At 41.3% G+C, this 13064-nt stretch overlaps 1 protein-coding gene across 1 annotated transcript in view; it reads right to left on the bottom strand.

Moving 5' to 3' along the window:
* The window catches only part of LOC134673624 (ubiquitin carboxyl-terminal hydrolase puf), a 76658-nt gene that overhangs the window by 26355 nt on the left and 37239 nt on the right, over positions 1-13064 (bottom strand). The window contains exons 38-45 of the mRNA XM_063531623.1: positions 11270-11447; positions 10674-10814; positions 9873-10024; positions 8971-9097; positions 8319-8429; positions 7730-7806; positions 7548-7656; positions 2275-2433 (exon numbers count right to left, since the gene is read on the bottom strand). Of these exons, the coding sequence (XP_063387693.1) occupies positions 2275-2433; positions 7548-7656; positions 7730-7806; positions 8319-8429; positions 8971-9097; positions 9873-10024; positions 10674-10814; positions 11270-11447 (1054 nt within the window). The remainder of the gene's footprint in view (positions 1-2274; positions 2434-7547; positions 7657-7729; positions 7807-8318; positions 8430-8970; positions 9098-9872; positions 10025-10673; positions 10815-11269; positions 11448-13064) is intronic.

Here is a 13064-nt window from a genome sequence, read left to right as displayed (position 1 = left end):
ACGAGCATTATACCAATATCATAGCAAGCAGTTGTCTTAATCCCCACCTCACATGGCGACCCTGCCGGGAAAGCATCTTACCAGGATACCTTATGCCTTTTGTAATAAGGTTTACTGATGGACAGTTAACAGTGTGAGCGATGGTACAAGTAATCTACACGGTCATCGAAGCATTAAATTGTATTCGTTTTTGACACAGCAAGTAATTGATCCCTTTCCATCAACACTTTAACTAACCAATGACTCTATCACCGAGGGATGCTTAACAAACAAGTTAAAATGGCGGAGCGGGCCCCAAGATTATTAAGGACTGTATCGTTTATTATAAATACAACTTTACTTAGCCGTTTTTTCTGGTATTATATTTTTATTAAAAAATTACACATATAGTTTAATTAGTGCTTTAATAATAAGTAACATTTCGTCCTGGGAGATCACGTAAAGCATATGGTTTGGACAATATTTACCCAATCCTCCCGAGTAACTACAACGATTTTGGACAAATACTACAAGAAAATTTACGGTTTGCGAACAAGACGAGATATTACACAAAAAAAATCGTACTATGTAAACAGCAATTACATATGATTCGTAAAGCGAAACATCTGGGCATAGTCTAATCATTTCTTTTAGTTGGAAAAAAAGTTTTGGATCTGTGCTTGGTGGCCTTTTAGAGAATATGGCATGTTACTTACGACAACCCCGACTTTGGTATACAATATAACCATCATGGAGCGTTTCTATCGACCTGTTCTAGCCATGGTTCAACGCCATGAATGTCCGTTAGGCTTTGGATTTCGGTAGATTCTTTTAGCTGTTTCCCTCATTTCGCTGGCGTCAGAAATTGACGGGCATCCAAAATGTTGCATAAAAAGTCGTTTTCATGTAAAGATAAAAAATCACCACATTTATTCTGTGGATGTTCAATTGAGCAATCATGAAAAGGACACTTAGATGGCATATTTTGGCAGCATATTAACCTTTTGTTTCTTTAAATCGTACCAAGGAATCGGTGAAATAGTCTCAAATTAAGCTCGATAGGCTTGTCCAAATTACAATTGCTAGACGGTATTAAAATCATCATAAAGTCCCTAAAATAAAATAAATGTAAAACCTTCTTATATCAGATATGGCTTAAAAATACCCCCAGAGTATACCTTAAGAACATAGTAATACAAAATAATACACACGTCAACAGTTAGACCAGGTTTTATTTGTATTTATAATAAACGATACAGTCCTTAGTTTTAGTACTAAACCAGTCACGGTACCACATCCTATAAAACAATACAGTCATTCGACGAGGCCGGCTAGACAGGGCAATCGTGCGCAGCCGAGCTGCATACATCGCAATTGTCAGTAGCTCGGTACTACTTACAAAGCTGTATTACTTATAGGGCTAGTGTGTTTCCTTTTGGACAGTGCTCCGTTCAACATGACTCACCGTAGCGGTGTTCTGTCCCAGGTAGAAGCTGACCATGCTGGCGATGGCGTTGATCCGCAGCATGAACTTGCCCTCCTCCTCGCCCATCTTGCTGAACTCGTACAGCAGGCTGAAGTACTCGGTGAGGTACCGCAGGTGAGACCGCGCTCCGTTCAACATGACTCACCGTAGCGGTGTTCTGTCCCAGGTAGAAGCTGACCATGCTGGCGATGGCGTTGATCCGCAGCATGAACTTGCCCTCCTCCTCGCCCATCTTGCTGAACTCGTACAGCAGGCTGAAGTACTCGGTGAGGTGCCGCAGGTAAGACCGCGCTCCGTTCAACATGACTCACCGTAGCGGTGTTCTGTCCCAGGTAGAAGCTGACCATGCTGGCGATGGCGTTGATCCGCAGCATGAACTTGCCCTCCTCCTCGCCCATCTTGCTGAACTCGTACAGCAGGCTGAAGTGCTCGGTGAGGTGCCGCAGGTGAGACCGCGCTCCGTTCAACATGACTCACCGTAGCGGTGTTCTGTCCCAGGTAGAAGCTGACCATGCTGGCGATGGCGTTGATCCGCAGCATGAACTTGCCCTCCTCCTCGCCCATCTTGCTGAACTCGTACAGCAGGCTGAAGTACTCGGTGAGGTGCCGCAGGTGAGACCGCGCTCCGTTCAACATGACTCACCGTAGCGGTGTTCTGTCCCAGGTAGAAGCTGACCATGCTGGCGATGGCGTTGATCCGCAGCATGAACTTGCCCTCCTCCTCGCCCATCTTGCTGAACTCGTACAGCAGGCTGAAGTACTCGGTGAGGTGCCGCAGGTGAGACCGCGCTCCGTTCAACATGACTCACCGTAGCGGTGTTCTGTCCCAGGTAGAAGCTGACCATGCTGGCGATGGCGTTGATCCGCAGCATGAACTTGCCCTCCTCCTCGCCCATCTTGCTGAACTCGTACAGCAGGCTGAAGTACTCGGTGAGGTGTCGCAGGTGAGACCGCGCTCCGTTCTCCATCTAATAAGCACGCAGTTTTAAACATCGGCAATACTTTGAAAAAATCTCGTATCTCACACTGCTACTCAAAGTTAAAGGTAGTAACTCTGTGTGCATCATAGATACCACATTCTTTTGATTGACAGAACAAGAGGTTTTTTCAAAGTAGTGCCGACATATTGAATGCGTTTTTGGGAGTATTTGCGGTAGTTTATTTATAACATAGTCTAGTTAAGGTAAAGAATGTTATTTGATGAACCTTATTTTCTCACAATAAGGTTTACAATGTCAGTTTTAACAGCTTGGACGATGGCACTAGACAATAATTATGTCAGGTTGTGATAAAACCCTATAGTTCAGTCATTATAGATTTTGACCCGTGAATAATTAGTTCTTGGATTTTTTTCTCGTAGGTCCCTCGGAGGGGTCACTGGGAGTGTAAATTCAAAAAGTAGACTGAATCAGGCTCCTGCGTATATTCGAAAAACGGTTTTTCTTGAATAACTCGGCCATTTTTGATTTTGCAGTAAAACCGTGAGGACAAAAATTGTAGGAAATTTGATTCTCAACAAGTTTGGTCCTCACAATTTTTCTTCTAAGATCTATATTTTGGAAATTAAATTGGGACCTACGAAAAAAAAATCCAAGAACTAATTATTCACGGGTAGGGACGATTTTTTGGATATAATGACTGAACTACTACGGAGGAAAGTTTGATTCATATTTGGTCGCCTCCCTTGCTGTGTTAGTTTTTAACTATTCGCACCGCAGTTTCGACAGTATTAAATTTAATTTTCGTCTTAAATTATTAAAATAACATTTGCATAGGCGATTGAGATAAATTCTTGTCGATTACCTAAAAAATTCAGACCGGTAGACCATTTAACACAAATAAAGTACCGCCAATACTTGTTGAAAGAAACCAGCTCAAATTACAACACAATTATTATAAGTTTATTGCCAATTGTCACTACAACATTAGTGGTGATTACTTTTGAATAAGACACACGATCAGTGTGCAAGGTCTCGCAGCGAACTCGCTCGCACTTATCAAGTACGAGTGAGAGATAATTTTAGAGATTCAGCTGGTCGATCTAGTGACAATCAATATGCAATACACTTACAACATCGTGGCAAACACGACCCGTGTCCCAATTTATGTTCACTTTCAGCACGTGCTCGTTTTGTAACCGCGGTAGCTTCAGATTCCGCCACTGACGTTATAACAAAATAAAAAACGGTTGAAAATGGAGCCTTAACTAAGGCTGACACGCTAATATAATACTTATGGCTTAGCAGGTAAGGTAGCAATAGCTACACATACGAAACGATACACACACGGAAGGGTTTGACAGACGAGCGCGTGCAATCTTGACTGTTGCTTGTACAATCGCCATCAGATATATCCCAGCAGCCAAGATGCTCACAAATATCTGAACACGCCTCTATTGTCAAGGCGTTAGAGTGCGTGTTCAGATATTTTTGAGCACCTCGGCCGCTCCGATATATCTGATGGCGACTGTATTTGTGCATGCGACATCAGGGACGCGTTTACACTTTGATTAATAGCAATGTATTGTAGCCTGTAAGCGTAGGAAGTCCATACATTATTATTTTGTTATTTAATTGACTGCTTTTTAAGTTTTTAATGATCATTTATTTAAGAGTTAGACTCTTGTCAGTGGAGCGATTTCCATGCATGTCGGTCCTCTGCCTTCTCCTAATACTCTTAATATAATTGTAACACAGTTTGAACAACAACATTGAAATGTGTGCTAGTCAAAGTTTAAAGTGCTGAAATAATATTGTATAATTAAACTAGAAAAACCCATTTACCCAGTGTGATCCTCCCCAGCCGGACCACCTCGTCTGATTGCGCTCAGTTTTTAATGGCGAAATGTACCTCTAATGTACTTCACGTACCTCGTCGGAAATTGAACGTACCTCTGTAGTTTGGCAGATATATGCGTTTAAAAGGGGTCCGGCTGGGAAGTAGAATCTGCAGCCGGACCACGCCTGGATCCGCTGATATCTGTTATTTTGAGATATAATTTAAATAACAGATGAATGTACCTGTTACGTACCTCTGAATAAATACTTTTTTTATTTAAAAAATGGTCTCATAAATGGATTTTCATACATTTCATTTTTTGAGTATACTACGCGTAAGCGCCTGTCAAAAAATAATAGCAACAGAGATAGTAGAAAACAAATGTATTCAATTCGGGCAAGGCGTCTAACGTGACAACTAGATACAAATGTGGGTGGTTATAGGGAGTGTTTCAAACCGACACGAGTTGCGAATTGCCTTTTCGCACGTGTATTTTACAACGTTTTACAGTATACAGTTGAAATCATCAGAGATGAAGTATTTCTGTTGCCGCTATAACAAATACTAAAAACAGTTTGTTCTTGTATTGGAAGGCGTTTATTATTTTTAGTTTCCATTTTAACATTTTAGCAACTCAAATATCTATTTGTTTTGTTTTTTTTTTATCTTTATCCCTCGACTTTGCCGCGTAAATAACTTTTAAAATGTTATAGACATAGACTAGGAATCCTCTAGACGGAGTTTAGAGCAATTATTTCATGAAACCGATGCTGCCAAAAATACTAGTGTGCGGGGGACGAGGTGAGCGTGATTGGTCCGTTCAAAGACACGGGCGTCACACAAAGACACTTTGACTCGAAAATTGAGTAAAACTACCGTATATTTGTGGCAGAGGGGATAGCGCTACTATGCTCAGTCTGGAGGATGTCTTGTCAAACTCATTTACCCAAAGACCTATTACTATAACTAGACTGTGCACTAAACATTTTTGAAAACCCATACGTATTGGAACCGTATTTAGCTACCGTTAAAGTTGATAATGCTTTGCTACAAACAAACGGGACGAGCGAGAGGAAAGTCAAACGGGGTGTGTCCTTTTCTAACAAATATGCCAGGTAAGTGTAACCTATACACTATATGTCGATATAGATCGTAAAATCGGGCATATTGAGATATTCCTAGGCATATCATGAAACACCGCCATTTAATGATCTGGCTAGTGACTACCAGCCATATCGTGCAAACCTCAAGGGGTGATATTCCTAGGCAGATCATGAAACGCCGCCATTACATTGTTTTGCACGATATAGCTGGTGGTCGCCAGTCAGATCATGAAACGCCGCCATTTCATGATCTGCCTAGCGAACACCAGCCATATCGTGCAAACCTCAAGGGGTGATAATCCTAGGCAGATCACCAGCGACCACCAGCTATATCGTGCAAACCAATGAATGGCGGCGTTTCATGATCTGCCTAGGAATATCACCCCTTGAGGTTTGCACGATATGGCTGGTGTTCGCTAGGCAGATCATGAAATGCCGGCGTTTCATGATCTGCCTAGCGAACATGAAACGCCGCCATTCATTGGTTTGCACGATATAGCTGGTGGTCGCTGGTGATCTGCCTAGGATTATCACCCCTTGAGGTTTGCACGATATGGCTGGTGTTCGCTAGGCAGATCATGAAATGGCGGCGTTTCATGATCTGACTGGCGACCGCCAGCTATATCGTGCAAAACAATGTAATGGCGGCGTTTCATGATCTGCCTAGGAATATCACCCCTTGAGGTTTGCACAATATGGCTGGTAGTCGCTAGTCAGATCATTAAATGGCGGTGTTTCATGATATGCCTAGGAATATCTCAATATGCCCGATTTTACGATCTATATCGACATATAGTGTATAGGTTACACTTACCTGGCATATTTGTTAGAAAAGGACACACCCCGTTTGACTTTCCTCTCGCTCGTCCCGTTTGTTTGTAGCAAAGCATTATCAACTTTAACGGTAGCTAAATACGGTTCCAATACGTATGGGTTTTCAAAAATGTTTAGTGCACAGTCTAGTTATAGTAATAGGTCTTTGGGTAAATGAGTTTGACAAGACATCCTCCAGACTGAGCATAGTAGCGCTATCCCCTCTGCCACAAATATACGGTAGTTTTACTCAATTTTCGAGTCAAAGTGTCTTTGTGTGACGCCCGTGTCTTTGAACGGACCAATCACGCTCACCTCGTCCCCCGCACACTAGTATTTTTGGCAGCATCGGTTTCATGAAATAATTGCTCTAAACTCCGTCTAGAGGATTCCTAGTCTATGTCTATAACATTTAAAAAGTTATTTACGCGGCAAAGTCGAGGGATAAAGATAAAAAAAAACAAAACAAATAGATATTTGAGTTGCTAAAATGTTAAAATGGAAACTAAAAATAATAAACGCGTTCCAATAGAAGAACAAACTGTTTTTAGTATTTGTTATAGCGGCAACAGAAATACTTCATCTCTGATGATTTCAACTGTATACTGTAAAACGTTGTAAAATACACGTGCGAAAAGGCAATTCGCAACTCGTGTCGGTTTGAAACACTCCCTATAACCACCCACATTTGTATCTAGTTGTCACGTTAGACGCCTTGCCCGAATTGAATACATTTGTTTTCTACTATCTCTGTTGCTATTATTTTTTGACAGGCGCTTACGCGTAGTATACTCAAAAAATGAAATGTATGAAAATCCATTTATGAGACCATTTTTTAAATAAAAAAAGTATTTATTCAGAGGTACGTAACAGGTACATTCATCTGTTATTTAAATTATATCTCAAAATAACAGATATCAGCGGATCCAGGCGTGGTCCGGCTGCAGATTCTACTTCCCAGCCGGACCCCTTTTAAACGCATATATCTGCCAAACTACAGAGGTACGTTCAATTTCCGACGAGGTACGTGAAGTACATTAGAGGTACATTTCGCCATTAAAAACTGAGCGCAATCAGACGAGGTGGTCCGGCTGGGGAGGATCACACATTTACCCAACCCAGCAAAAACACATTTATCATCTAGCCGCCCAGAGACCTATGAAAAGGACTCCTGTTCTATTCTAATTTGAACTTTGTGTAGACACAATAAAATTTCATTTTGCTTGGCAAGGTTTGACGTATGGGCGGCTAGAGGTTAAAGCGCTCAAACAACAATTAGAATGTCGTGACTGACATGAATACAAATAATCACTCTGCCGTTTTCCCTCTGATCTCTTGAGAGAATCTTACTGGCTAAATATGATTAATATCATAAATATAGGACTTACCAGTGACAATAACATTCTTATAAACCTAGTAACACAACTCGCTTCACCAAACTTGCTATTATCCTCGCCCTCCTCCATACCCTGCAGGTATAAGGCACAATGACTAGATCTGGAACAAGCGGAAATGGACGTTAGCTTCTTGTCAATAGGGTTGAATGTAATATAGACGGAAATATAGTTACCTGAGCCTTTGTATAACGTGCATACATAGCCTCTGAAACATTTGACGGACCATCTGGTTCGGGCATTTTATTAGCACCTGCAAAAAAAAAAAACAATAATTAATAAGTACATTTTTATTTATCGAGACACAAGACTAACAGGATTGTTAACTTATTGTATGTAACAAAGATGAAAGGAAAAATAAAATGAGTTAAGTAAACCGATTCGGTGTTAAACCTGCTAATAAAGTAGTTGTTACGAACATTAAGAAACCCTACACTAAGCCGGGTTTTTAATGAATTGTTTAAAAGGCTAGCTAGACGTTCTAAATAGTACTATAATGTTAGAGCAAAACGCTCAGATAAATTGAGATATGTCAAAACGGCATGACAGCGCATATTGTGTCACACGCGTTACGGCGCGCAGTGCCTTTGGCGCTTAGGATTGGAATTAACTTAGAACCTTAAGTGTATAGTTGTAGATATCACATTCGCTTACCTGCATGTGCCACCACGAGTCGGCCGCCGTGGGGCCGAGGAACGGCTTCATCACTAGCTCCACGCAATTTGGAACCTTAAGTCTATAGTCGTAAATATCATATTAGTTTACCTGCATAGGCCACCACGTGTCGTCCGCCATGTGCCCGAGGAACCACTCGGACGCGGCCGCCGACGCGTTGAACTGCTTCGTCACCAGCTCCACCCACGACACCATCGTTGGCTGACAAACAGACAGATTTTTATTGTTTGCCGTTATTTCTATCGCCACACGGATTTATACATATAGAACCTGGTCTCTTCCTTTGCTAATCTAAATTGACCCTTATCATCGGGCTAGACAGATGATTATGAGAAACCAGAGAAAAGTGTCAGAAAGAGAGAATCAAACCAGAGGCCTGACTGACATATTGACTTATCGTAATCCGAAGATTGCAAGTACAGCCCTGTCACGGTCGCCACTTGTCAGAGTAAACAGATAAGCTAAGGGTTTAACTTTTAAAGAAAACTCCTGTTTAGCGTTAACTTAAATTATAAATGGTCAAGCAGATCTTGTCAGTAAAAAAAGGCGGCAAATTTTAAAAATGTATAATATGATTTTTGTAAAGATTTTGGTATACAATAGCTATATATGAGACGGTAGTAGTATGCTCTGCAGTCCTCACCCCTCCGACTGGTGCGTTAACATCAATGTCGGCATTATTTGAGTTGACTTACAAATCCGATCGTATTTTAAATGAGTTTTGAAATCCCAAGTGTACTACCTTCTCCTTGGCGTGTATAAAGGTCTCGATGAAGAAAGACGTAGACAGCCGGGCCGCGACCTCAGTGACCTCTGGCCGTAGCGTCATCAGCGACTGCGGCACTGAACTGCACATCTGGCCCATGAACCTGACAGAATACAATTTAAATTAATTTTAGATTCTACGTAGTAAACATAGTGTGAGGCGCTATCGATCTATAGTTCGTTTTTTTAGCATTAGAAAGAACTTGCAAGAAGGTAAGCGATCTTGACATGTCTTTTAATTGAAAAACGCTTTTTAAAAACCAAAAACTATTACTAATGAAAGCAGAAGAATATACATGAACGTATTAGATTCATAATTGTTACATATTTGCCGTACCTTATTTTTAAAATGTGTTTTTTAATTAAAAGACACGTCAAGATTGTTTACCTTTATTCTAATGCTAAAAAAACGAGGTATAATAAGACTTGGAGGAAGAAGAATTCAGAGTCTTCATTCCCCAGAAACTGATAGACGTAACGTAATAAACGGCAAAACATACTAAAATAATTATACGGTTTAACTCACGTGTTTTAGGGTGGTATTCCACCTGTCCACATTCACATTCATTGTCTGTTACATTTTGCTTTAATGCGAGAGTGAGACGCACTGACATTGGATAAAGAATTTGGATAGGTGGAATATCACCCTTAGTTATCTAAGGCCCACTTGCACCATCCCACTAACCCGGGGTTAACCGGTTAAACCGTTAAGCTAGTGTCAAATTGTACTGATAACCATGGTGACACGCCAGGTTTAACCTGTTAACCCCGGGTTAGTGAATGGTGCAAGTGGCCCTTAGTGTTAGTGTGACTCATGATAGTTTAAATTCGATTTTGGGAAAACAATCTAATGTATCTTTAAATATGAAGAAAACGTACGTGAAATACGCGTGCTGGAAAATGTTCTTGTCGTGCAGAAAATGCATGTTGTCGTCCCATATCCATTTGAGTAAGTCTGGGGGTAGTTTGACGCTGGGCGTCGCGTCGCTTCGCCGCTCCACCGTCTGCGGTGACTCGCCCGCTGTCGACGACTGTCACAAATAATAATGATAATGTATTTAAGCTGAAAGTAACAGTATTTCTGAGACAATATGAAACACTAGGCAACCAATCGTTAAAGAAATCGTTTGGAAGCAAAAGCGTTGCGGAACAAAGAAAATTTATCCATATATCTTTCCTGCCTGGCTCTCCTATTGGCCTATTAAATCGTCTTTAACTCGGTCGGTAATTTGAAAACGTTGACCCGGCTTTAGCCGTCTAACATTCTTCTTCTTCTTCTTCTGCTCATACATATCATATCATATCAGCATATTCGCGTCCACTGCTGAATATACGCCTCTTTCATGGATTTCCATGTTGTTCTGTATGCGGTGGTTCTATGCCAGGTCGGCTGCCGTCTTTCTAATATCATCCGACCATCTGGTTCGTGGTTTAACACTAAAACCTCTAACATTAAAACCAAACAACATTCTATGAACATCAGTCTTATCACACATTCAGTATTGCAAAAAAGAACTAACGAACCAAAATGAACTCTAAGTTCATTGTAATAAAACGCGTAATACCTGCTGCGAGCCGCATTCAGACCCACGCTGGCTTGAGAAGACCATACATTTATCCGTTATGGAGCTATTCAAACTAAACCGAACTCTATAATCATAGTAATAAAGTGCTAAATACCTGTGCCTCTTCCTGCGGGCCGCATTCGGACCCGCGCTGGCTCCGCGGCGGACTCAGCTCGTAGAACAACATGTACGCGCTGTTCGTCTTCTCGAATGAGAAATCCATGAATTTGTCCGTCACGGAGTCGTAGGTTTTACTCTGAAATGAGAATAGAGAATTAGGGAAATTGTTCCGTAGTGATGTCTGTCACCGATATCATTTTTAGATATCCAAGATGGCGGGGATAAGGTTCCAAGAGGCCATGAAATCGTTCAGAAAATCGATATGGAAGTATTTTTCAATTTAAATGTTTCCGGAGATGTGGATATTTGTTGTATGACTCTGGATTAATTGGTTATGATTTCGTAAAACCAAGTTCAGGATATCGAATAAAAAGGATCTCAATTTTTCGGGATCTTTGATTTCTATTTTATGTACACCCAGAACACAAACAGAAAGCCAAGCCGTCAGCCAAAAATCAGGGAATACAGGTTTCCCTGATTTCTTGAAGACAGAATCTGATGATAGGATTCCAGGCATACATTCGTGTATTTTCCCTTGGAGAGTAACTTTGTTGATGTGGGATTACTGATGAAGACCGTAAAAGTGGTTACCGTCATCTCCCCGCCGAAGCACTCGGCGGCGATGTGCGCCGGGTCGAAGGGCTTGACCTCGGCGTCGTTGAAGAGCAGCCAGCGGTCGTGGTGCGCGTGCTGCCGGTCGCGGATGAACGAGTAGTAGTGCCCGCCGTCCGCCGTGCCCGTGTGCACTGTCACGCCTATTAGCTCGTACCTGGTAAACAAGCACGTATCAGTATACTGTATAGGCCCCGTGCATGAACTATAGGGTGCAGCATAGAAGACGTCAGATTTTTGGCCCTAGGCACAGAATAAGTAATAGTACTAGGTACAGAAGACTCACTCTCTAACAAAACGCGTCTGTCACGATCAGCACAGATATGGCCGCTAGGTGGCGACAGCGCTACGCGCCAGGCGGCTTATGGCAAACCCCAAAATTGGGGTCGAACGGATGTACTTTTAGCTACCTGTAGCAAAGCGACGAAATCGCGGAGTGAGCCACGCCTGCCTAGACGTAAATGTGTCGTTTATGCTTCCGATGCAGCCCACAAGATGGCAGAACCTACTATACACAAGGAAACGAGAACGGTAAATGGTAGCACTTGCTTTGGCAATGTACATGTGGACATATGTTTCTGATTTAGGCCACAAGATGGCAGACCCTCCAATGTGCACGGTCCCTATAGGAAATAGAACTAGCGCCTTATTAACTACATTATCGGTACACGGTAAATTATGATACAACTACACAGCCCTTTTATAGTGTAGCCACATTCTGCAGTGCTTCAATGTAGGGCATCTCAAGCTAAGTCATTCAATTTCAGTCAACACTGCTAAATACAGATAAATAAACAGCGTCGCATTGGACCGTGAAAAAACGAAGAGAATAAATGTCGACATCAGAGGAATCAGAAGCGCCAAGCATTTTGACGAGACATATTACAGCGTAGCGTAGTTTGTTATATCCACGGCCGGTGCTAAATTCCCCAAAGCTCCAACAAGCGTCTAACTAAACCAAAATACCGTAAAACGGGGTGAATAGACACGATTTTCAACTTCAAGGACGATTTTCACCAATAATCCAAATGATAAAAGTAAAAATGTAGACATCATGTTATGAGTCTTGGTTAGTTCTTCAATTTTGCATTTGTGAAATCAATTTTGACCCACCCAATTCAGAGAAAATCAAAGAAAACTGCCTGTTTTCTCCATATCCTTAAAACGGGGTCGATAGACACACGAAAGGGGTGAATAGAAATATGAAGTTTTAGCTGTCATAGGCATCGAATTTGGTCATTATTATGTTGATACTCTATTGGCAAATAGTATATATATCTGTTAAACAGTTATTTGATACAAAAATATTTTTTCGTGCCTTTTAACCCCCAAGGCGTGTTGTTTCACCCCTTTGTGGTATCTAATCACCCCCTATGACGTAACTATTCACCCCCTATGACGTAACTATTCACCCCATATGCATGTCCACTGACCCCTTTTTCACGTAAAAGTGCTTGTTGATAGTTTTTTTGCAAATAATGCTTAATTATAGAGAAAATTGGTGATATTATTTATTATTTAGGTACTACAGATACTATATTACCAGGTTAGCTAAATTCAACTACGTTAATGTCACTACATTTACCGCTAGAACAAAGTTTAGACAGGCTTTATTTCTTACCTCGGTGAGGCCTTCTTTTAGAGTCAAAAAAATCTAACTTTTAGGCAGTTTGATTAACTTCTTTTGGTATCAATGTAGAGAGTAAATAGTCTACTATACGCGTTTTCCAAAAATCTGATTTTAGAGATGTACGTTTTAAAATATAACAATTTG

Source organism: Cydia fagiglandana, chromosome 18, assembly GCF_963556715.1.
Source record: "Cydia fagiglandana chromosome 18, ilCydFagi1.1, whole genome shotgun sequence".
NCBI lineage: Eukaryota > Metazoa > Arthropoda > Insecta > Lepidoptera > Tortricidae > Cydia > Cydia fagiglandana.
Note: the sequence above shows the minus strand (reverse complement) of the source record. Positions and strands in the feature narration are given on the sequence as shown.